General features: G+C 40.3%; 1 protein-coding gene across 3 annotated transcripts in view; it reads right to left on the minus strand.

Annotated features, from left to right (window-relative positions):
• mid2 (midline 2) overlaps positions 1–26,580 on the minus strand; it is a 113,484-nt gene that overhangs the window by 38,763 nt on the left and 48,141 nt on the right. For all 3 annotated transcript variants that reach the window (XM_086085030.1, XM_086085031.1, XM_086085029.1), the window contains exon 2: positions 20,032–20,921. In XM_086085030.1, coding sequence (XP_085941156.1) covers positions 20,032–20,865 — 834 coding nt within the window. In that variant the 5' untranslated portion in view covers positions 20,866–20,921. The remainder of the gene's footprint in view (positions 1–20,031; positions 20,922–26,580) is intronic.

The raw sequence follows: 26,580 nt of genomic DNA on the forward strand, positions 1-26,580 counted from the left end.
CATAGTCGCCACAGACTGGTGGAGCTTTCATTCAAAGCTTCTGTTTGCTCAATCCCCAACACGCCTCCGCTCCACCCTGTATTGTTTCTGTCTTTCTGTGCAGCACCACCTCTCGCTCTAACCTGATCGTCTGTTGTCTTCTCACTCCCTCCGCGTTATGCCGTTTCAGCCCTTATTCTGTCCATCTTGCTACAGTTACAAATACAGCAGCTGACAGCACATCGGCTCGGGTTAGGTCACCACCTCGACCAGCCCTTCAATATTACATCATGATGTTGAAGATCTTCTTGGTTTTATGCTTCTGCCCACGTCTCTTTGAAATAAAGATGGATATTAAATTCCTGTCATATTTATTTATACAGTCAACAGCATTAGAGGTATTAATACACAATCTGCTACATGACGCTGGTTGAGCTCAAACTAGTTCATATCAAGCCTAAAATCCAGTGAATAAGAGACTTTTTTCTATATAAGAAGATTCAAAATTGCCCTAACGTATTATACTGTACATGGATTTATAAAGAAAAAAACTAATATTATAAACGTTTACCAGTACGTAGATGTAGTAGAAAAAGGTGTAGACCGACTCTTATGTCAACATATTTAATATTCAATGTTACAAATTAATGTAATATAAACTATCCAGTTTAAAAAAAAAAATGCCTGCATGTGCACCGTGAGCAAAACTAGTCAAGCCAGCAGTAGCAACAATTGTTCATGCTATCCATGATGGAACACACAGCTAACGTGGTGATGTCAACTTCAAAATAAAATCCTTCCAAATGCATTACTCTACTACACTGACATTAGCGACCCTGGTGAGGATCAGCGGTTGGGAAAATGGATGGATGGCTGGATGGATGAATGGATGGCTGGAGTGAGCCATGGAATGCTTTTATTTGGAAGTTTTTCCCGGTAACGAGTCACAACATAATGGCCGACTGTAAAAAATAAATAAATAAAATAATTGTGCAGGCAATGTTTCAAGTGATAGCTAAACAGAGGTGAGCACGTCAATGAGTTTTGAGCATCCATCATACGGCAATCGTCAACAGTTGGGACACCCTCCTCCGTCATAGTCAATATTTTAAGCCACACTGTCACTCCGTCATTCGTCGATTGTGCAGCATAATTAGCATATGTCAATGTTTCCGTCATTCGAAGTGGGCATCAGTCAATCAGCATTTGTCAATCCGTCACTAAAATGGGACATCAATCATTGACGGCTTGCCGAATTTATTGATGGATTGACAATTACATTGACGGAAGAAAACCCACTTCCATTAATGCTAAATTCGTCAATTTTTCGAAGTTTCCCATCAATCATCAATCGTCAACAAAATGAGCGTCCGTCATTGACGGACCTTTTGTCAATATTAACAAACGTCTGGCTCATCATTCTTAGCCGTCTACAATTGTGACAATAAGTTAACCAACTACAACCACAATAATGAACATGTCGAATGAACATCTCATTTTCTTGAGTGTTAAAAAAACCCACTGTGAAAGGCAACATTTTTGGTCTAGCTCGTTTTGTATCTCATTAGACTTTGCATGCAATGCTGTGCTTTTTGTCTATGATAAAAGGTACTCCAGTAACTATTGCATCTTTGCGTTCAACTGTGACAAATTGGCAATTTATAACCCCGACAGTCCAATTACTCTGCCCATTTTGAGGCATGGATGCATTACTTTCATACTTTTCTTCACCAACATTAAAAAATGTTCCATCAAAAGGTGACAGTCAAGTCCAAGCATGAAACAACATATTGACAGCAAAAAGACAGAAAACTTTATAATGGGGCTGCTAATCCTGCACTGCCTTGTCGTGGAATAAAATGAAAAAGTCCAGCTGCTAAATCGTTGGGCCATTAAGGCACCACAACAACTAAAATGTGTCAGAAAGTCCTGAGGGTAAGTATCCGACTTCAAAGTCTTTCTCCCTTTTAATTAATTCAGGATCCTCCCCTATGCACAAGCCATTCAGCGGGACAGAGACACAGACAGAACTAAAGGCAAGCCAGAGATTAAAACTCATGAAAGAGAAGTAGAATAGAAGCGGGCTTGCTTTACAGCTGTTGGTAACAAGAGGATTTTTAGAAGTGAAGTCATGTCAGTAACATGAGCCTTCTGGGAAACAGTGTTTTTTGTCCAAGGATAACATTCTGTAGGGCACAACTCTTGAGACCAACAGAACTGGGGAGGGAGAGGGGGCGGTTGCAACAGAGTGGGTCCAGCTTCGTCTCCTCACCCAGTAGCTAAAGACCTTAATTGTCATGTGTGAAAGGAACTGGAACGTTAACACGTTTGCATATTGCCATAGAAAAACTGTTAATTTTTGCATCTTGACTTGCTGTTGAACTCATGTGACCTTTCAGCTTTAAGTGGTGATATAAAAGCGAACAGAAGCAAAAACTAAAAAATGAAATAAAATAAAACACTAACATTTATGGTCAAGTCCCCATGGGGAAATTTAAATGACACTGCTTGGAGCTAGACAACAAGCACAGAGGAATATGAAAAGGACAAATGTAAAATCATAATCAACTTCAACTGATGGCGTCCCGTGAGGTTTGTGGGGGAAAGTCAGTCGGAACAGAGATAATTGTGATTACAGTATATTTGAAGTTTTGGCCACATGGGAGGTGAGGATTAAGACATTTCTCTGGTCATTAAAAGAGACTAATAAATCATTATGCCTGCTGAGACCAGTGTCACAATGATATTTTTAGGGTACGAAGAATCATTTGGCGCATGCTCAAGAAATACTTGAACCAAAATGGTTGGAGAAGGGTCTATGGTAATGTAATATGCCATTTGTGTTAGAATATATAACCTTAGTAATAACAGGAGGGCTGGGGGAAAAAGATTGGTTAACACAAAAACTTAAAAACCTCTGCCTCAAAAGTCAAAACTATACTACTACTAATAATAATAATTTTAAACTCATATTTGTGATGGTTTTGTGTTTACCGTACGGACATTTGCTTCTGACGGACGCACTCAGTCCCATTGACTTGTAGTTTTCAATGGTGCACAGTATACTTTACTTATCATACTACACACCCATACAGATAGCTTTCTTACTGGATCTCATTTGACTCTGCAGGTGTACCTAACGTTGAGACTGGTGAGTGTATGCCACTTACGACAGAGTCTGAAATGGATTTTAGTGAGATGTTTAAAACAAAATGAGACTGATATACCATTACAATGTCATCACATTTTTCATTCTACAACCGCTCATTGTTATCAGTTTCGATATATTTGGTCTCATCTGTGTGAAACCGTCATCTGGCCACTGATTTGAGAAGTACCTTCAACCCCACGGGCAGTGGAATATATATGAAATGGACACGTGTGGATTTCTGAAATTGTTTCATCATCTGAGCGGGGTGCCGTGTGATTTGTTACCTTTGTCCATTCTTATCCGCAGCAAATGATATCATCAGGTTGCTGCTGTTAGCTGTGAGCTGTTATATGAAACATTGCTGTCTAACCACAGTGATTCCTCATTCAATGTGTAACCATCATGATGGAGGCTTTGTGTAGATATTGCAGCACTGCTTCGATAAGGTACAGACAATGTTGGGTATATTATCAGCATGTTTCCGTGACTTTTAGTTTCTTTAAGCCATACAAAGTCTGCAAAAACAGATGATACATGATTTGAAAAAAACACAATGACGACAACCGAACAAAGTATGATAAGCTTCAAAGTAAATACAGACCGTTTCTATAAAGCTGAGACTCCAATCTTGTGCATACAGCTTAGGTTAGAGCAAATATGCTCCAGTCACAAGCAAGTGCTCATGATTCAGCATGCGAGTCTCATTTGCTGCTGGCCAAACAGAACTGTCTTACTAACGGCCGTGCTGAATCAAATGTAGGGATTTGTTGTGCAGGTGCAAAACAGCAAATCTGAGGCAAGTACATAACACTCACACAGAAACACCGCAGCATTGATAATAGGATGACTGATTAATGAGAAAACATAAGAGGATTAATATAATCAGAGGCAGCATATTCATTATGTACCTGCATCTGTTTGCTTTCATTTTCACTTTGCTATGCTAGGCCAGCCAAATTGTAATTGTATCCCTGGACTGACAATTGTAGGAGCCTAACACAAATTAAGTCAATTATAACCCTGCGGGTGATGGCATCCGTTTCCTATCAGATCTAGGATGAACGGCAGAAAGTATAAATTTGGCCTGCAGTATAGAATAGGACCCTAGTGACCAGATGTGACCAAACGTTTGTTGCTGATGTCATTGGAACTGCCTTTGAGTGAAAATGGCTTCAATGACGGCTGACCACAGAGCTGGAAGCACTGATTAAAAAAAGAAGAAAAAAAAGTGTCAAGCATCTTGCCTGCTCTGGAAATATTGGGGGAATGATAGGCACTAAGCTGCTTCAACTCCGCATCATCTACAAATTGTGGAGCGGCTCCTCAAAGTCAATAATCCTCGCCTCCTTGGTGGCAAATAAACTTCTGACAAGTATCAATATCATGAAAGGAGAACAAGGAATAAGGAAAGGAGAAGAGAGAGAAGTCATGCTAACTGCTAAGCTAACATGAAATGTAGAGTACCAAAGCACCAGAAGAATAAGTGTTAAGGCAGGTGGGACAGCACACTTAACAGAAGTCTGCCTGCACACTGCATACAGTGGATTGTAATAAATAAGTAGAAGCAAAACAGCAAATTAGCAGATTAATATGTGTTAACAGAAAAAACAATCAGTACGTTACTGCACAGTGCACACATCATCTAAGAGGAGGAGCCTTAACATAAAAAAACATTTGAATATATAGTTTATTAAATATTTACTGTACATTACATAGTATGTTATTTGTGAGTGCTGAGTTTTAATTAATTAATAAATATTCAAAACTAAATAAATAAATATATATATATACGTTTTTTTTAGATCAATTAGCATTGCTAAAGAACTATAAAACTCATTTTGAAATACTTCCATTATAGCTACATAGTTTCCCTTGGTGCCTTTTAGGCGGACCACCAGGATTTCCTTGCCAGCTGCCAGGCTAAATGCTAAGCCCCTCCCCCACCAACGAATAGAATTAGGCGAATGCCGTTAGTCGTTTACACCTCCAGATCTGTTGAATTTTTTTTGCCCGGGCTGAATTTTGGTCCCAGTCCGTCACTGATCACCAGGCTTACGTTAATATCACAATATATAACATTCCCATGAAGGGATTTCCTTTATACCATGATTTGAATTGTACGCCAAATCAGAGGTAATTAACAAAATTAATTTAAAAAAAATTAAAAATCACACACACACACTTGATACATTGTAGGATAGTAGAGTACTGAAGGAGCTAGCATTGGTCCATCTGCTAAAAAGCATCTTTTTTTACTCACAAGGCAACATTAAGCCACTATGCCAAGTAACCAGATTTTGCTGAAGAGTCAAAACACCAAAATCATTTGCAAGCTTTATGGTTTAACTCTGAAAGCATTTTCTCTCAAATCTGAGCATTTTTCAGCGCTTGTCAAAATGGTTTCATGGTGCAGCACAGTTTAAATAAATAAAATAGTTCTTTAGCTTTCCTTGTCATTTATGTTTAGGATATAAATAACATCAGATTATTAGTACAAAATAAATCAGTCTCTTATCCAGAATTTGTACCGCATACTCCGGAATCCGAAGGCCATAGTCAAACCTATTAAGTGGATTTTACAAAGCAACTGTCACCTTCAGAAAGGTCTGCATTGCAAAAACACATTCTGACCGAGCGGATTCAGCCGCTGGCTCTGGGGGAAATTAACATGACACAGTTGTGCATTTAGACTTATTCTCTGAAATGCCACAAGAGTGCAAGCAGCGCGTTGACTCATTCTAACTGAGCAGAGACTGAACTAAAGACTTCATAGTTATAGTCACTCGCTGATACTTGCTTTTAATCTAATGATCAAACCTGTTAAGAGCTAGATATCCTTGATAGAAATAGATTTTTAAAAAAAAACATCGTAGAAAGACAAACCAACGTTTAACTTAAATCCTGCATGCAAATAATTCAGAACCAAGTGTAATGGTTGATTTTCTCGATCCCTGAAGACCCATTCAGAGTTACATACTCATCGTCAACAAATTGCAATGACCGACCAGCGGCCACAACCGTTTTCATCACAGCCACACAACTTCCCCCGCAGCGGTCCTTTCCACTCTTTCACCATATCACACATGGCAAGTGACACTACAGATAATCTTACCCTAGCACATAGACCATAACGCTATGTGTGGGAGTCAAGGCAGGAAAATCATATTCACTTCACAAATTGTAGAAATGCAAAGCATGCTGGTTGGTCACCTCGTAGCTGTTCTTATCTGCAGGCCCTACAGTAAAGAAGCGCCAATCTCACTCTCACTTCAAACTAGATTCTCTGCACAAGGGAATTAAAATGTAATATGCATTGTTTGTGACTAAAGGGTTCGATTGTAAATAACGGCATCTCGTCCTAGAAAAATGTACGAGACGAGCACTCAAAATTTGTTTGACTGTCAAAACTTGCATCTATTACTGCAGAGGTAGACAAACTGAAAGCAACATCAGGGGAGTGATTTGTTTCGCCTTCGAGAGGTCGCAATATGTTTGCTCTATATATATCTGAAATACGACTTCATCTTCTTTTAACTCTGCAAAAATATTATACAGTATATCCTTAACCCGAGGCTTTCCTGGAGGCTGGCTGAGTAAATGTGAGTGCTTGTCATTTAGAATTTGAACAATGGAGCTCAATAATATCTCTCTCCATTTCCCACTAGTTCTGTTCTTTCTTTCCTGCCACATCTGATGCCTCATCATCACTCTTCCACAATGTCAGCTGTCGCCCTTGCCCAATTTTTCTGCATTGCCCTGACCTGAATCTTCTTGTCCTCCTCTTTTTCCGTCTGTGCTTGTACAGTAATGCCGGAATTCATCTGACAGCAAGAGTCTTGTCTTGAAGCCTTAATGCCATTTTATTTCAGTTAAAATGTAAAAGTTGTTGCACCAGCTATTTTAAGAAACCAATAAGACCAAACATACTTGGAAAAAAACAGCATAATGCAAATTGTAGTGATATAATGTTCTTTGAATTCATCAGTAATTGAATCTCTGGACTTCCACCTTTCTGAGTGGCACAACTTGTTTTACACCCTCAAGCACCTAACAAAAACATTATTCAAGTGTGACTGACGTTTTTCACTTAGCACATTGTAAAAACCTATGCAGAGCTCAGATCACGTGCTACACGTTTTACTGTACTCTTTCACACGCATATCTGTACATTTCATTTGAGGTTTAAGCCCTTAAGAAACTGCTCTAGTTCTGTAAGCAACACATACTAGTGGCCTGGTCCCAATGAATGACACCAATGTGCATGACAAGGACGTCTTGTTCAACGATGCACATGCGGTACACCCACCTCTTTCACGTGACAAATCAAAATGTCTCCATTAGTATCAAAAAGGATATGTTGATCTGGACAGCAACATGATTTAGCTCATCTCGAACGGTACTTTGCCTTATTTGATTGGATTCAGCGGGCAGGCCAGTCAATCACGCCACTAACATGCATTTATAGATGAGGTCATGTAACACATGATGAAAGAAGTGCCTATATATTAAGCCTGCTACTGTGGCAGCTGGTGGCAGGATGACAAGAAATGAAGGGATATCTGGATCAGATTAGAAGGAGCCCTATCGCCCCGCCGGACGGGTCCCATATGCCCGCCGGGGTCCTGGTGGGGTGGGTGGGGGCTTGGTGGGCCGGTGCGCCTCCTGCCCCCGCCCGGTTGGGGGGGGGCCCCGCTGGTCACACCTCTTAACTCACTACACTAGGTTTGCACAATACACTTTTATAGACATATAGGGCACATAACACACTTTGGGGGGTGGGGTAGGGTGGAAACACCGTCTTCACCCTACAACTCCCCTCCAATTTTAATACACCACACAACTTGTGGGTGGGGGGGGGGGCTTGGGGGCTTGTGGGGGTGCCATCGGTTGGGGGCCGCAGTATAGAGCAGTGCTGCGGTCCCCTGTCCGTGTCGCCACCCCCCCCCCCCCCCCGCCCTATCTATTTTTTTTTAATGCACCACATACACTCAGCAACATGCTTGGGTGGCGGGTGGATCGGAGCGTGGGAATATCATTTCCATCGGCTCCGGTTCACCTGCTCCTAATTTTAATGCACCACACACACACACTTGTATATACACTGGGTGGGGTCACATTCACGGTTTAGGGGTAGAGTTCGCCAGTCCGCGAGCTGGCGGACTCAGTAACAGGGGTTAATTTTCACAAAGAACGCTGGGGTGACGACCGGGGCCTTCCCCCGCTGGGCCTGGGGTTCGGGGGTGTCGGCCGCCCTCCGGTGCCCCCATCTCCCCCTTCTGCCCCCGGTGTTCCGTCCTTCCACACGGCGGGGGGTGGGGTGGGCGCGGCTGCCCTCTCCGCTCCGCTGTCCGGCCCCTCTTCGGCGCCGGTGCCTGGGTGCGGGTGGTCCCCGGGGGCTGGGGGTCGGGGGTTGGGGGGCTGCCGGTTGGTCGGGGTGGGGTCGGGGGGGGGGCGGCTTTGTTGGGGGGGGGCGGTGGTGGGGGTTGCGGGGTGGGGGGGTGCTGGGGGTGGGGGGTGTCTGGGGGATTGGGGGCATGGGGGCGGCTGGGGCTGGGTTGGGGTGGGTGGCGGGGGGTGGATGGGGGGCGGGGGGTGGTGGGGGGGCGGGGGTTGGGGGCCGGTGGGGTGCCTGGTGGGCCTGCAGTGCCCCGTCCTGCTGCGTTGGGCCGGGGGCGCGGGCCGTGTTGGGGCGGGGGGCGCTCCTGCTCCTGGGTTTGCTCTCCGGCCGGTGGCCCTGGTGGGGCCCGGGGGTCGTCCTTTGGCGCTGCCGCGGCCTGGGGGGCCCTGAGGTGTTGCGCTTGCTCTGTTCCGGCGGGGGTCGACGGCTCCCCTCTTTGGTGGAGATTTTCATGCATGCCAGATCCACCACACCAGCATCTACCGAAACTCAGACACAATCTGTTTCCTCCTCAGGTTATTGAATCGGTGGAGGCTGGTGTCTCGGATCTCACGCGGCTTCGTCTGTCCTTCCTTCCTTTTCTCGGTCTCTCCGTTGGTCTCTTGAGGCCTCCCTGACTTTATGTTTTTTGGATTTGTTGGGGTCTGGATGTTTCTTGGGCTGGGGAGGAGTTCTGGTGGGGGGTGTCTGGTCGGTGCTGGATTTCACCTTCCTTGGTTTTCTTCGGTCCCCTCGGGTCTCCTGGTGTTCGATTTAGGTGAACGGTATAAGATTTTTTTTTTTAATAGGTTTTCTGGTGAGCTAACAAACACACGCACGCACGCACGCACACACACATACTCACCCACACACACAAAAAAAAAAAAAAAATATGTATGTATGTATGTATATATGTATATATGTATGTATATATGTGTATATATATATATATATATATATTTAAAAAAAAAAAAAAAAAAAAAAAAAAAAAAAAAAAAAAAAGAGCAATGATGATGACATTTCCGAATGAACAATACTGAGCTCTTATAAAAAAAGAAAAAAAAAAAAAAAAAAAAAAAAAAAAAAAAAAAAAAAAAGATTAGAAGGACACAGTCCGTCTGTGGTATGTTACAATAGCATTGATTCACAAGTTGAATACCTCACCATCTTTGACATGTGAATGTGATGAGAGACCTGATGTGAGATCACCCATTTAGCAGGACTATGGCTCAGCATTTGTGATGTGGCCAAAGTCAGTAGGGGGAACCCCTGTGGATAGTCAGTGGATGACCTCCTGTAAATAGCAAAGACGCATTCCTTGTGGTCTGTTCGTTGTGCATAGTGGTCTTTTTGCTGTGGAGATTTGGAGCAAGCACTCTTTCTTTGTAAGACTCCCCAAGGAGCTAAACTGCCTTGTTCCAACTCAGGAGCTACTGTAGCTGTTAAGAAGGTTCTTGCAAAAAGGGGATATAAAGGTTGGAAAGGACAAAGTTCAGTCTACAAACGCAGAATTTGAAATGACAACTTTACAGCTAACCTGCTAGAGGACCCAAATTATAGTCTGTTTTCCAATTCTGTCATTTCCTGACTGAAGGACAACATTTGATTGAACTGTACTGCTATGACTGATGGCTACTGGGAAGGATTCCAAACCTCCCAGAGAGGTGAGCAGAGCTGCCTGGAACACAAAGGAATGTTTGACAGTAGTTACATGTATGTTTTCAATGGTTTTATCCAAATCAATGCTCATAAACGTAAGCGTACATAGGACAAATAAAGCATTTTTTCCACTTTTAAAATGTCTGTACCATTCTTTCATTTCATCAATAATATTCCAAGGATCAAGAATTGTTTATTGATACCTGCTCGTTTTAGGGGTAAATCTATCCATATATCGCTGCAGCCGAAGGCAATCCCGGCTATCAACAACCAGCGGGCTGGTTGTTTTCCTCGATTGCCTTATTTGGAGGCAGCTGGCTGTTTGTTTCTTATAGTGGGTGCAAAGTCCAGAGTATGAAAAACAAGCGAGAGCCCAATACAAGGAAATTATTTTTTGTGACGCATGGACATGTTGCTAAACACAAACACCCCCCTTCCGCCTGCTCAGACAACTTTACCAAGCAATCAATTAAGTGCTGATTATGAGATTCTATTGCATTATCAATGGTACGCGTCACCATCATGATGACAACTTAACCAAACATAATTATACTGTACATCATATAACACTGTTAGCTAACGCTACTATGAGCTAACACTGCAGCTCATCTTATCTTTTGGCTGTGCCAAGATAGAGCTTTGGCCGTTTTTCTTTTCTCTGGAACCAGGCTAGTGGCCAAATCATTGGTTAAGGAGTTCCATTTTAGAGTAGTTATTTTGTTATTTGTATTTTTGGTAGTATTTTATTTTGAAGTTGGCCTTCACACCGCGTGGTGTCAAGCTCGCACTAATGCCATGCCAACAGATACGTTTTTTTACCAGCTGCATTTTCGGGCAAATTGTCTAGTCTCAGAGAAAATTACTCTTTAGAAAGAAAATGCAACCCTTTCATAACACTTAAGAGACTGAGAACAATGCCAACAAGGACATTAATTTCTGTTCAAGGCAGCAAATGCTAAAACATGATTTATTTATATTTTTTTTTAGCTAGAAACAGCGTCCATACTTCTGTTGGGCTCTTTTATTCCTCACATGCCATTTCGCCTTAATTCTTCACTTACAGCCTTGAAAATAAGATCAAACTGACAAGTGATAGTAGAAGTCCATCTAAGCGCCATCTGTGTTCATCCCCCCAAAATAAGACTGCACATTCTGATTATGAAAGTGTTTTTTTTTGTCATAAAAAATAAATAAATATCAGGCATAATGGTATTATAGAAAGAAAGCTCTGTATTGGCAAACTTGTTCATTAGTTAGTTAATCCTAGTTTATCCTTCATGGTGTTATTGTACTCGATAGGTTATCTTTATTTGTATTATATCTATGTTGTATCAAGTCGCGTTTCCTCTAAAAGTGTCCCAGTCTTACCAAAGCAGTTAAAATATTACAAAATATAATAATTGAACATAATGTTAATCTGGCAATGATAATACAACTCAATAGAATTTTGACACAGCTATTGCATTGGTACTCATTAGATTGATATTTGGTATTAATTGCAATAAAACTTAAAATGTAAACATAACTTGACAAAACTACTATTCATTTTCGACTACTGTCCACTGTGTGCAGCAGCAGCAGCGCCAAAGCTAACTAACCGATGGGCTATTTTGGGACCAGTGATGAATCAGAACTTCCCGCCGTCCTCGGGCGAGTGAAGACACGCTGTTCGTCTCACACTGGTGTCATTAGTTCAAATTAAGTATCTTGCAAGTGACGCACATTGACAAGTCTCAACTTTGGGAGAGGTAAGGTCACAACAAAGGGCAGTCAAAAAAAAACAAACACACGTAAGAATGAGTCACCCAATGCTCCATCATTTAGCTCTAATATGTTTGAATTTGTTTCTGTGTGTTGATGCTGACTTACACTTTACACTAACTGTAAATATTTCTGTTATGCATTACCCTACATTGGCCCTGAATCATCAGCTCTCTATGGGAGGAATCGCAGGAACCTGCTGTGCTTTATGCTATTTGTGTGCTTAAAATTAGTCTCTTTAATGAAATTCCACAAATACGAAATGCTATTCTGAATCGAGCCTCAAAGCTATGCCGATAGACTGTGTATGTCATCAGTTTCCTCCAAAAGTGCCCTCTTTTCACTCGCATAAATCTGATCTGCTCCACAGATTAATACTTATGAATGCTTATTCATCATATTTTCCAAACAAACAATGCTGTACATTACCAAAAGTCAGAGTAATAATGATTGGAACAAAGTGGAAAATCATCATTTTGATGAAGTTATAAATCCTCTTATGATGTCGCATCTTGCAGCCACTCATGGAATAAATGAATATTAATACAGTTTGTAAAAGTAGAAATAAGATATATCTAGATGAGCCTCCAAACGCAGCTGCATTTGAGTTTTTGCAATCGTAGTTATTTTTAAGAAAGCTGCCAAGATGGACACACTTTAAAACATTCTCTAGTTAAAACCGTCAGTATACACACAGTAGACAGACAGCCTTCAGTGAGAAATGTTGGTGTGAGTACGATGCTTGTTCAGGCTGACCAAAAAGGGCAGCCTGTGGTATGGGTAGGAACATTTCTGAAGCGTAGGAAATGAATAACATGTTCTGCTTTTCCATTAAAATATAGTAAAGGAGATCTATTTCTGTAGTTCAATTGCAAAGATAGGTTATTAGTAGCTAATGACTAAACGGTAATGGCTGTATCAGATTAGTGCCGTGAAACATACAAAGGAGATGCAGATGAGTGGCCTATCATACTCCTCTTTCTGCATAGCACTGCTGACACCAGAGCTGTTAAAAGTTCACCACGTCCTTTCTGCATAAATTGTACACAATGCATGGATTAGGACTGATTTGTTCATCTGTTTTTCCATGACCCACCACGCCCTACCATGGACTTTCATGACTGCACATACATGATGCAATGTCAGATGGGTGCACATGCGTGTCTAGAATGAGGTTCTACTCATGCACACGTCTTCGAGTGGTACGCTAAAAGCATTTTACTAAGGGTGTAACAAAAAGCTATTTGAACCGGAAATCTGGTTTTGAGTTTAACGATGCGAGTGCGCCGGCACAAGGACTAAAAAAAAACGGTCTAAAAATAGCTTGAATCGGCTGATGGATCGGTCAAGGCGTTATAAATCGGTTTTATGATGCTGATACAGATGCTCAAAACTGCTTTATAAAACAACCAAAACAGTACAGTTCCGATCGATTCAATGCCATGGGAATGAAATATCCTGGATGAATGAGAATATTATTTGCAAGCGAGCTGTTGAAACTGCATTTCCTTCCAAGTCACGCGAGACTTCGCCCTGGAGACCGTGTTTGTTTGTGCGTGGGTGGGTGGGTGGGAAAAAAAAAAAAAGTCACGCAAGACTTGTCACCGACAGCGCTGGGTTTGGCAAGGAGGAAAGTTGAATGAAGATGCGGACAAGATTCACAGCATGCTGCGGCAAGTTTAATGTCCAAAGCATGGAGGAGACGTTCATTTTAAATGAACAATGGAATACATTACTGGATAAAACTGTCGCCATGTACAAAAACTGTCAACCGCGAGTGCGGCAGATGTACGTACACGCTTGATTAGATGGCATGGAACTGGTGTTCAACCGCACGGACAGAGGAGAGCACTTCTTCCAACTAAAAACACCCACAACTCGACCATAGGAAAGGTAATAACGACCTTAATAACCCGGTTTATTGTTAAAGACGTAAGCCATACTGCGTTGAGGAGAATGAGAGCTTTCAGAACATGATAAATACATTAGCGCCCCTGATATGATGTGCAACTAGATTCCTGTCATGACAATCATGCCGTAGTGAGTTTTTATTTTATTTTATTTTTTTAAGTCACACAAGCAAAAACATAAGCATGTGTTGAGTGTAACACAGCAATAAAGTGCCAGCCCTCATTACTGATAATGAAATATGATAGGTGACATCATCGTGATGATCAAGTTCAGCTATTTTATCCACAAGAAGAACCTTGATAAGCATTAAGTATACATCAACTTATTCACTGCATGTATGGGTAATATACAGGAACTGTCAAAAGAGTAAACATAATAGAAAATAACTGAGATCTGTTTTAAGCTAATTAGTTTACATTTAGTAAGATGGCACTTTGAAAAATATATTCATTAGTAGTTAAAACTTAGTAGCGTAGTATTTTATTAGGCAGATGCATGTTAAAACTGCATTTTAAAAGACTGATAGTTACTAATTTGGTCTGTAACATGTCAGAACATTTGTATGCAAAAATGTTGCTCACTGTTTTCCAAAATAAAAGCAGATGTTTGCAAATGACAAGATTTTGATCAATTTAAATCAAACAAGATATTCTAACAACTAATGGAGTAACAAAATATTTTTTAATTAATTTGACATTTGACTAATTGTTGAGTAATCAAATAATGCTACACCGAATCGAATCGTAATCCTACTGAGTCGAACCGAACCGAATCGTTCCATTTTAAAATCGAACTGTCCTCGTATCGGATCGCACCCCACGTATCGAGATGCGTATCGAATCGTCTTGATTGGAAAGATTTACACCCCTACATTTTACTCATCTTTTTTTTGATTTTATGTCTGCATGACTAAGTGATCTCCATCTCCAGCAGCTCTTCACAGAGAGCAGTGGATTCCCCCTGGCAGCACACCCGCAGCCACCCACCACTTAACACATCACTTAACACATCAGAACTAATAGCATCCACTTCCACATACAGTACATGCACATCCACATATACCTGAAAATACACACATTTGAGAGACATCCTTTAGCCTCCTACACCCCCCCCCCCCCCCACATCGGAGGGCTCCCGTTCTCTAACGTTAACAGACAAGTGTATGCATGTTTGTGGGCAATGCTTAAACGACACCCACTGCCTAAGTGCTAAATAAGGAATAAACAGCATAGTATAAAAACAGACAGAAATGAAGCAAAATGTGGCAGAGTAGAGCAGAAAATGGTTTCTTGAATTTAGGGATGGCCTTTAATGTTCAGTTCAAAATGGTCTGTGCCAAACTTTGCTCTTAGTAGCCCTTTTAGGCATTGATCAAACAGCAACAGTTTGCATAAATGTGTGCACTCCTGCCCAAGCTCAATTTAGCTAAAGCGGGAGTGGAACCGTAGAGGGAGCGGACGAGATGCACACATCACACAGAAATTAGACATAGCCTAAGGAGCTTGGATTGGTGGGGGAAGCAGAGGATACTGGATGGTGGTTGACGGGTTGAGTGGGATGAAGAAAAAGGAGGAGGGCTGGAGGTACTGAAGGAAATTGAGAGTGAAGAAGGGAGTCAATATGTGAAGGCCATCTTTTTCCAAAACGGGAAATAGAAATGTTGCATAAACAATTTTTTTGCAATCCTCTTGTTTATAACGAGCTATCGTCAAGTACACATGAGACCTGTCAAGACCTTTCACAAGAGCATCCATGTTTACAAAACGTTAAGCTCTTCAAACCCCAATTGCCTAAGATTGAGGGCATAACAGAAAACCGAACAACAATGACACCTTTTCATCTGATGTGATGTATTTCACACATTTCTGAAATGTCATCCCTTCTAATGCCCTTTTGCTTCATTCCCTTGACATTTTCAAGAAGAATAATTATTTTGATTGTCATTATGTCACACTTTTTAATACATATAATAATTTGTCACAGTAGTGAACTTGGCAGTTGGCAAGCACACACTGGATCAGGGGGAGCATGGGAAGCGTTTTGTTTGTTTGTTTAGAGTCCTTGCCGCAGTTTCACTATCTACGTCAGACCATTGTCAAATTTGGGGACCAGGCATTACCTTTAAGTATGACGCCATTTTATTTATTTGGCTTTTATCATAAATAAATTGCTGAATTGTTTCATTGCCTAAAATGAACTGGGTGATGAATCGGGGCTGTGCAATTAATCAAAATTCAATTACAATTTCAATTACAGTATTACACTCCTCAATTACAAAATCGGCATAATCGTAACCAAAAATAAAAGTTTATTAATACAAATTTTGAGTTGTTTAAATGTTTATTTTTTCACCATTTTTTAATTTTAAAATAACTAATTTAATAAATATTGTGTGGTCCAAAAGGAACTCGCGAAATTATAGTGTTCCAAAACAATTAATTTGTCATAATATTTTTTAGAAAAATAAAATATTTTTAATAATATATTTGAGTTGTTTAAATTTATATATTTTCACCTTTTTTAATTTTAAAAATAACTAATTTAATAAATCGTGTTTGGTCCAAAAGGAACTTGCGTAATTATAGTGTTTTGAAGAAATTTATTTGTCATATTTTTTACATTACAGAATTTTCTTCTTTTGTATCAAAAAAACAAACGATTGTCCTAATCGTGACTTCAATTATTTCCAAATGAATAGTGATCAACATTTTCTTCATAATCAAGCAGCCCTAGTGATGAGACATTCACGCCATATGCACAAAATGGAACCAAACTGAAAGTGGTTGTAGCTTTAAGATGTACTCTTAAGAATATCAAAGAAAGACACGCGCGCCATGGCCTGCCAATTAAAAGGCACAGGTCTGCTTCTCGGCAAAGAGCTTTGCTCAACAGCTGCCTGGGGAATACGCACCCTTCTGTTGCAGCGGAGCCATAATTCCACCTTTTACAGATTTGGCTCATGGTGGAATATCAGTCTTGCTCACTCAAGGGTGGCTTACCTTGTTCCTCAAGTGTGAGTAATCCATGAAAGTATCATTCCCAGAGCACACACAGAACAGGGTAATACAGACGTCAAATGAAGTGAGGCCAACGTTGACCATGGCTATCAGAGGGCATTTGTTTAATGGTGGAGTTTAACGTCAGTGCATGTATGTGTGAAAAAATACAAACTTTTACTTGTACATTTTTATACTATGTCGATGTAATTAACAAAATATATACACATTTATCAGGGTTTTTAATTATGTAACTATAACCTGAAATGAGCAATAATACAGTATTCAAAATTACTACTTATTTAACAACCACATATTCCAAATTCTATATCTTCAGTGAAGGAAAAAATACACATTTTATTACCTAAAAGCCATCTTATTTGTTATAGAACTTAGAGATTGCATTTGCCAACGTTAAGAACAGCAATAGCTAATATGCACTTGGTTGCAAAACCTTTTAACTGAGATGAATATCAAACATTGAAAAATATAGACATACAGTAAGTGTTTTTTCCTTGGTGAGTGTCATTGCATAAAAGGTACTTTTAACTTCAAATAAAACTTTCCCCCCCCTAAAATGCGGCAGGAAAAAAAGCTGAATATATAAAGCCCCACTTGACCTACATCTTCTATGATTAGGGATGCCCTAATAAGACCTCCTCTGCCCCGCTTTGCCATGATTGAAAACCAGATTATACATCAACTGGCACTTGCCAGCTGAAGTAGAGCTAGGACTTGGGCTGCCTCTGTCCCAGATGTGGACAAGATGGAGGATTTTTTAAGTAGAGAGAGTTCAAAGTCTTGGCAGCGGGGAGCTTTCCAAAGAACCACAAGAAAGAAGCTATGAAGCGGAGGAGAAAGCATTAGGAGTGCCAGCCACTTCTTCCTGTGAATGCTCCCAGTGTAAAAAGAATGAGGCAGGAGCATGTGTTAGCAAAAATAAACAAGTTTTTTTTGTGGGTTAAGGTGATAATGCTGAGCATGTTGAATATTGCAGATATGTTCATGCTAAAGTTAGCCAGACAATTATGGGAGCACAAATCATAAATAATAGAGAATTTGGAGATGACATTTCTTCTAAAACCAAATTTATGTTGCAGTTGAGAACAACCGTTTAGTGGTGTTTCCCTCGAGATGATTTGTCGTCGCACACTCAAGAAAACACTCGCTGCTGCTTACTAATTCTTATCCCCAAACTTTTCTCTACAAGCCAAATTACAATGTAATAGCTATGTTTCCCTTACTAAATTAAATCAACCGAAAACTGCATATTCTGCATAGAAATTCATAGTTCGGTTTGAATTACGCTTTTTTATGTTATCCCCTCACGTCAGTGGACAACACAATGCACATGTCAGATGGTAGTGTCCGCTAGTGAGTGATTATGGGTATGTATTGTATAGTGCCTACCCTACAAAGGATTGTGCTTTTAAATGAAGATTTCCCCCCCAAAACATGAAAGTAGTCCATCTGGAATACTGAAGAAGTCAGTTGCTACAATGAAACGGTGCATGGCTTTCTGATAAACTGAGAGAGAAAAAATCAGACGGCAGACATTACCGTTTCAATTTCTAGTTTTCATTAGTACCCAATTTAGTCTTGTCTGTCTAGTCTTGACAGTATAGCAATTTTGTCTTTTAAATAGATTTCAATCATTTTGGTTGCTTCTACTTACAGTAGTTTGATCATGTTCAAAAAGACAGAAGCTTCTTTTATATTTTTGTGTTAAAAATAAACCTTAAAAACTAAATGGAAAAAATAGTTTTAAATTTGTAAACTAGTAAACTGGTACTACTTTTATAAAAAAAATCTTTTAAAAAGTCAAACATGTCAAGTCAGTCAGCATGCTTCAACTTGATAGAACCCATCTATGCTAGCTCTAGCTCCAGCTTGTACCTCTCTGTTGTTTTTCGCCCTGACTCAGCACTCCCTCTCTTTACGAGGAAACTCTGAAAGCTCAGCGGCCACATGGAATGCCAGCTCATCGACTATTATGATGACGGCTTCCCCTATTGCCCGCCGCCTCTCTCTGCTCACCGGCATACTGTCCCGAAAGCTCGCGTTTGTCTTTCGTCCTGATGAGATCTGATGATGTGGCGCTGATAACAATTTCAATAGTTGGGGATAGCCAAACATATTGTGACAAATGTGTTTGAGATTAAACATCAAAGTTGTGAGATATGGGAATGGGAATAACAATGTTTAACAATAAATCATTTTATACAATGTCAGGTCTAACTTACGATGGTGTATTAGGGTTACGTATAAATATATTTTATTAGAAGGGGGGGTAATATTCAAAGAAAAATTTGTGACTTTATAAAGTGGCAAATTTGCGAGAGAGAAAAAACTTGTACATTTGTGAGTTTATAAAGTGGCAGGGAGAAAAAAAACTCATAGTGTACTACTCGGATGTTTCTGCCAATACTTTTCGGTTCGGTTTTCAAATAAGGAGATAGTAATTGCTTTAGCAGAGATTAACCATATCATGTTAAGCATTGACAATACACTTTGAAGTGTTGGGTATTGTCAGCGGCGAAGACGCCTCGCTTTGCCAAGGTCCACACCCTGACGATCAAGCATTTAAGTTAATTTGTCAAAATGGATATTTACTTCTACATTCATGTTTCCAGAATTATTATTTACACATTCATACTTTTTTTTTTTTTTTTGGTACAAGTAGCTAACTTCATGTGTCAAATCATCAGTTCTTCATCATTTACTTCCTACCTCAAGTATGCTAGCTTATGATTGGTTAGTGTTAGTCAGCTGATAGGGGGCCAGGAAGTGTTGTTGCTCTATCTGCCGTGTGTGACAAATAAAGTTTAAATGAAGAATAAATCCGTCTCCATCCCGCCTTTTCATTTTATAAAGAGTTTTCCATTAACCACCAACGAATCCTTACGTTAGCTACTGGTGGACAAAATCCAACACTTCGTCCAGACTATATGGCCGCAAATCTGCCTCTTTATAAAGTGGCAAATTTGCCACTTTATGAAGCCGCAAATTTCTGAGTTTTTTTTCTCACAAATTTGCGACTACATAAAGTGGCAAATTTGCAATATTTTTTCTCAGAGCATTACCTCTCACTCTGAAAAAACAAACACCGTTGTACTAACACACAATTAAAATACAACAAATAGCTAATATAAGCAAATCGCTCAAAATGTCAAGTGAAAAGAACATGAAGGACTTACTTTGAGTTTGTCGAAACGTTCGGTGAGGGAGGACACCTGGTGCTCCCGGTGCCGCCCGACCAGTTTGCAGAGGGCACAAATGAGCTGATCATCCACCAGGCAGTACATGTTGACCTTCTCGTTCTCGTGCTCCATGCAGGTCAGGCCACGGAGGTGCGTGTCCGGCACAGGATCCACCAGCCGGTGACCCGTGAATGGTTTCTTGTTGGGATGCGTCGCTCGCAGACAGCGGTCACAGTACGACACCTCGCACGTGACGCAAGTCTTGATGGCCTCGCGAGGCGGATCCTGCTCGCAGAACTGGCAGCAGATGCGCAGATCCATTTTAGCCACAAAAGCCGGGCTGTGGTTGGCATTTGTGTGGTTAATGTGATTGGTGTGATTGGTGTGCGGGTGGGGGTGGGGGTGGCTGGAAGTGGCCGGGCTGCTCCGGGCGCTGCTTCCACTTGTGCCACCTCCACCACCACCACCGCCGCCAATTGTTCCGGCTATTGTGCCGCTAATGTTGGCGGTGTAGGGCCGCTGCAGGCGCCGGCTCTCAGTAGGCGAATTAGGGCCGCTAAGGGAAGCCTTTTGAAAGCGGTCTATAATGTTCTGCAGCGTCACATTGCGCTTGAGGCCCTCCAGCCCGCGGTGATTCAGCGTGATGACGTAACGACAGGTGGGGCACTGAAAGGCCGAAACAGACTCAAGCGGCTTGCTGGATGAGCAGTGTGACACCAGGATGCGGTGGGCGCAGTTGAAACACAGGCTGTGGGCGCACGGTAAGAGCAGAGGATCTTCAAATAACTCCAGGCAGATTGGGCAGGTCAGCTCAGACTCCAGTGTTTCCATCTTCAGTTGAACCTATCTAAAGGCAACATCAAATCCCACAGAAGCTGGCCTTTTACCTGTGTTGAAGAAAGAAAAATATTAAACCAAATATTTATGACAACAGATAAAAAAAGATCAGTCAGTGCAGAAACATGCAATCAGGCATCTATCACCGTGTGAATGCTAATTGCTGTGATGAGGTGTAACGCTTTTCTGGAGTGGTTGGTGGACAACAAGTAAACACATTTATCTCCTTTGCAAAACTGCTACTGTGGCATGTGCACAGCTTCTACAGCCATATGCCCTCATTCGCTTTTCTTTCTTGTTATTCATCTGATGTTTTATGTGGTCGTTAGCACAGAATCCAACTGTGTTAGGAAAAACAGCGAGTTCAGTGGTGGGGAGCCACTGAGCGAACAAGAAGGAGCAACTATAGCTGTAACTTAAGTACCAGTGTGGAGATTGCCAATATTCTGCTAATATTCAGAGTCAAATGAACAGAAAACAAAACACAAGGATGAGAAGGAAAACTTTGTGACAACAAGATTTATACAATCAGGTAAAACCAGAAAAAAAACGGACAATTACATTTTAGAGTAAATGGCTTTCTTCTCCAGAGCTTGCCTATTAATGATAAAGTATATAAAATGTTCTGGCATACAACTTTTACGTACACAGAAACAAGACAGAATCAGCTAATTTAGCCCATCAAATTGATAGCAGAATTTGTTTTTTTTTTATAATGCCGTCCAGAGAATGAGTCAGCAGTCTGGCCATCTAGAGCTCAAACGGTGCAAAATTAATGTGACTGTGCTTAACAGAGCATAGTGTTATAATTAACACCACACTTTAACACACCATCAGCAGGCCCATTAAGCCTCAGCCATGTCACTCTGGGGAAACAATGCAGACAGTGAGGGGAGCTACTTAGGGGTAGAGCTGCACAGACAAAGTGGTGAACGCACACACGCGCACACCCATGGACATTTATCAGCATACTTATTGTTGCCCCTAGTCTGCAATTCTAGTTAACGAGTCATTTCTAGGAAATAACAGAATATACTACAGTATCTGCACAGCACCAGCATGAAAATATCTTTATGGCAGATTATTGTTAAAAACTTTAAAAAATTACTCTGGTGTTTCTAATGCATGCCCACCCTTCTGGGGAAAAAAACTCCATCGCAACACATCAAACATAATAAAAAATATATAATAATAAACTCCAAATCTTAGTGAAATATCTGGCTCTGTGAGAAAAGATACAAATAGTAACATTAACAATATATTTCACAAGACATGTTTTGAGAAATTACCATGGCGAACAATAAAACGTAGGCTAGGCTACATGGAATATGGAGAAAATACAATAATCACCCCTGCCTTTACAATAAAACTGTACTTCCCAAAACATTATTCCCTGAGAATTTGACTCCGCAAATCCAAAGTAGCCGACACTATTTTCTTGAGAAGTTAGTTTAAATACATCACACACATGAGATGTATTAGCAATTCAACCCAAAATCATTGGTGGATTTGGGTGGGCGGACTATAAAAAATTAATAATCTACAAGCTACATGTACTGTATATATTTAACCCATTCTATTATATTTTTATTGTTAATAGTCTTTTTGCACAATGTGCAGGAGGGACCACCACAACTGGGCTCAAATGTGCCTAATGTCGGACACTAAGTATTTTGAAGTATTTTAATTATTGTATTTCATTTGTGTCCCTTTCAAGGTGACTCATTTGGGCAGGAGTGTGGCGCCCTCGTGCTCTCTATTGATGAGCTGCCACTGAAGGAGCATGTATTCAATTCCATGACAGTTAAAATGAGGTAACACCGCATCAGTTATTGAGGGAAATACTTATCAGGTGCCATCAATCTGTCACATTTATGGTTTTCCATATCCTTTGTCATTCCCAAGACATCCCTCCCAAACAACAACAACAACAACAACAATTTTAACCACATTCCCAGTATTCTCCCTTCCTCAAGTGCATCTTGAGGCTAATTCTATCCTCTCTCTAATTTCCACTTTATGGAACAGGAAAAGAAGCGGGGAATCACATTGTTTTAAAGCCCTGAAGAGTGTCAAAACAGTCCAAAGGAGCAGCAGTAGCCATGGAAAATAAACTTGATAAAGTACACTGCCACACTTACCCCTGTGGCACTGTAAAGAATATATTTGTAATTTCCTCATGGAAAAACACTCATCCAGACTGAAGAGTAAAGTTACACCCATAGCAGTGAATTCTTGTACTAACAGGTAATTAGGACAGCTTTAGGAAAGATATTGACATTTATAAGTTTTGCCTGTAGATCAAAGTATACAAGCAGTGCAATCCATATGACTTTTGTCGTGCTGATCTGTTGTATTGAATCCAAGCAGCTGGGTTCCACATGGTTCCATTTTTTCTTCTTCTTATATGCTTCCTTTAGCCCAAATTATCACTTTATATAGCGGACACTCAAGACAAAACGGAAATACTTATAATTGGTCATAAAATCCTTGAAACTGGAAAGACAATGACTATTATATATATATATATATATATATATATATATATATATATATATATATATATATATATATATATATATATATATATATATATATATATATATATATATATCCCAAAATAACATGTGTCGTTTAATTGCATTTAGCTAATTAAAAAGAAAGGGAAAAAATAGTGTCAGATTTTCCTTTAAACGCAGAGTCTGGCACAAGAAAATCCCTATTTTCCCCTTCTGCATAGCTTGTCTCACGTACTCAAACAAGGAGCATTCATTCATTAGTTTATGAGGTAACCGCATACCAAGCTAGAGGCCAACGCATCACGTTCCATGGACTAACTGGCCTGTTTGTGCAATTCAGAGACATCATTCACATCTCTTCCAAGGACACAAGTCATCATTATATGAACATAGCACTGCTGTATGAATACTTTCATTATTGACAGCGTTGGCAAACATGACTCTAAAACCCGAAACATGGCATTTCCCCTTAAGCACTCAGCTGAGCTTTTAAACCTTTAAGAAGCAGCACATTGTTTAAGTGGGTCTAGTGGAATTCAGAAGCGTTGTAGGAATTAATTTTGGACATTTTGTTTCCAGTTCTTTTGCGGTATTGAGTTTCAGTGTCAGGACCAGTCATTTTAATTTACTAGTTATTTGATGCTCTAATCTACTGAGGAAATACAACAACAACAAAAAACGTGCTGACCAAAAAACACAAAATTACATAAATACAGTACACACATAGGCTACATACTGGTATTGGCACCCTTTCCTGTAAAGCAGTATGGAAACATAATTGTGACTCACCTTTGAATTGTCTGTGCCCATTTGACATAGATTAACCAATGAATGATGACCTTGATGTTTTAAAAAGCCACCTTTTATCCCCTTATCCTTAAAAACAAAGGAGCTGTCTGAGGACATCAGAAGTGCGATAATTCGCAAACACAAGACCTCCAAAGGGTATAGAGCCATCTCCAAAGATTTTGTTAGCCAAGTTTGACGAGCATGGAACTGTCAAGAATCTCCATTGACGTGGGTGGGTGGGGGGGTTGACTGAAGTCTTTGACGGTTGGTGCGAATGGTGGAAAAAACACCACGTTAAACATTCAAAGACCTGAAAGCCAACCTGGAACAGTCTGGGATCATGGTTTCAAGAAGTACCATACGCCACACACTGAACCAAAAACAGGGCTTCATGGGTGAAGCCCATTCCTGAGACCGATATAAAAAAGAATGGCTAACCTTTGCCAAGGAGTACCTGGATGAACCACAATTCTTTTGGGAAAATGTTTTGTGGACGAATGAAACAAAAATAGAGCTTTTCGTCAATGCACGCTAACATTTTCTTTACAGACAGCTCAATGAAGCTTCCAAGGAAAAGAACACCCTCCGTACACTTAAGCATGGTGGAGGATCCATAATTATGTGGGGCTGCTTTGCTACATCTGGCACTGGAGGCCTTAATCATATCACAGGAATCATGAAATCAGAGCATTATCAAGACATTCTAGAGGGACATGTCCTACCAAGTGTTAGACAACTTGGATTGAGTCAAAGGTCATGGGTCCTCCAGCAAGACAAAGACACAAAGCACACATCCAAAAGCACAAAGGAATGGTTAAAAAGGAAAAAAATATATATAATGTTTTAAAATGGCCAGCAATGACTCCTGATCTCAATCTTTGATATGAGCTGAAATGTGCCATTGCGAAAAGAAACCTGCAAACATTCAAGAACTTAAACCATTTGCAAAGGAAGAGTGAGGGGAAAATACCAGCAAGAAGCTTAGGGATGGCTAGAAGAAACGTTTGGAAGCTGTCATCACTGCCAAAGGGTGTCCAACCAAAAATCAAAGAGGGGTGCCATTATTGCTGCACATGCAGTGTTTTCAATTTTTAATTGTCAATTACATGATGTAAGTTGAGAAAAATGTCCTTTGTTGAATTAGTTTGGAAATCCAATTAAAATGTCCTAATTAAATAAATTTGGTATATTTCCATTTATTTCTGAATATATTGTAGTGTTTAAGCAAAAAATGAAGGGGTGCCAATAACAGAGAGCAGGACTGTACATGCATACATACAATTTCCAAAACAAGTTGTATTCCTTTGCAGTCTTTGACACAAGCAATATGCATGCTCTCAGTTGTTTCACAGGATAAAAAGGAACAAATGTATTAGCATATGCCGCCCCCTCCAAATGTTTCACATTTTCCTCTATTTTTCCCTTCTCCTAGCCTCCACTTGACATTTCTCCCTTTCATTCTCGCTCTGTCTCAGCCCTAGAAAAGGTTTGTTTCATCTAACTTTTGATGCCTGTTCTGAAAATGTAAACAGTCACACAGCCAAAATTGTGTTTCCATTCCCCATTCACTTCAGCTCGGCAGAACGGTTTAGAATTGGCTCTCACATCTGCACATGAAAAGTAACTTTCATGTATTTGAGGCAGTGTAATATCAAGTCACAAAGTCAAAACCTGCCAGTAAGAGGTTTTGTCAATGTATAACAATTCCAATTCTTTAAAACTAAAGTTTTTACATTTGAAGGTCACTCGCCTACATCAGTGGTGTACTGAAAAAGACTGTAGCAGGCAGAGATGCTGTTTCCATTTGTGGTCCATAATGGGATAAGTCGCTGAGTGGTCAGATGCTGTAGCTCTGACCCACAAATTAACAATATGGACAGTGTAAAAGAAGGCCAAAATATAACAGGGGTGGGAACTATCAAAATCAACAGTGTGCTCTATAATCAGTTATGCCTTATGTAGTCATTATGGTTGTGCTTAATGACCTCAAACTGATTTTATGCGGTACATGGTGCTCAAAATCCACACTTGTTCGGGTGAAGACAGGATGTCAGCTTTTCAGTTCATCATCTTTAATTCAAATTCCTTCCCAATACGTTCACATTCTCTAGCAGGTGTACGTTTTCATCATACCGGAACAAGAACTACTTCTTCCTCCCGTGTCTACGGATCCCTACTGGTGCAGTTCAACTAATTTACATCTGGTCTACAAATGACAACAAATTAGCAAAGATACAATCTTAACAGCGCTAAAGCTATCAAATAAACATACAATTAGAATAGTTTCTTAGTTAAAGGACAAAATTGAACAGTATGTTATTGAACAGAGAACAGCATCTCTACAGTGACCATTCAAATCAAGGCAACAGTAACAGCAACGGGACTGACTCGGATAATGATG

Source organism: Leptonotus elevatus, chromosome 9 (genome assembly GCF_054856555.1).
Source record: "Leptonotus elevatus isolate MCC_2025b chromosome 9, RoL_Lele_1.0, whole genome shotgun sequence".
Taxonomy (NCBI): Eukaryota; Metazoa; Chordata; class Actinopteri; order Syngnathiformes; family Syngnathidae; genus Leptonotus; species Leptonotus elevatus.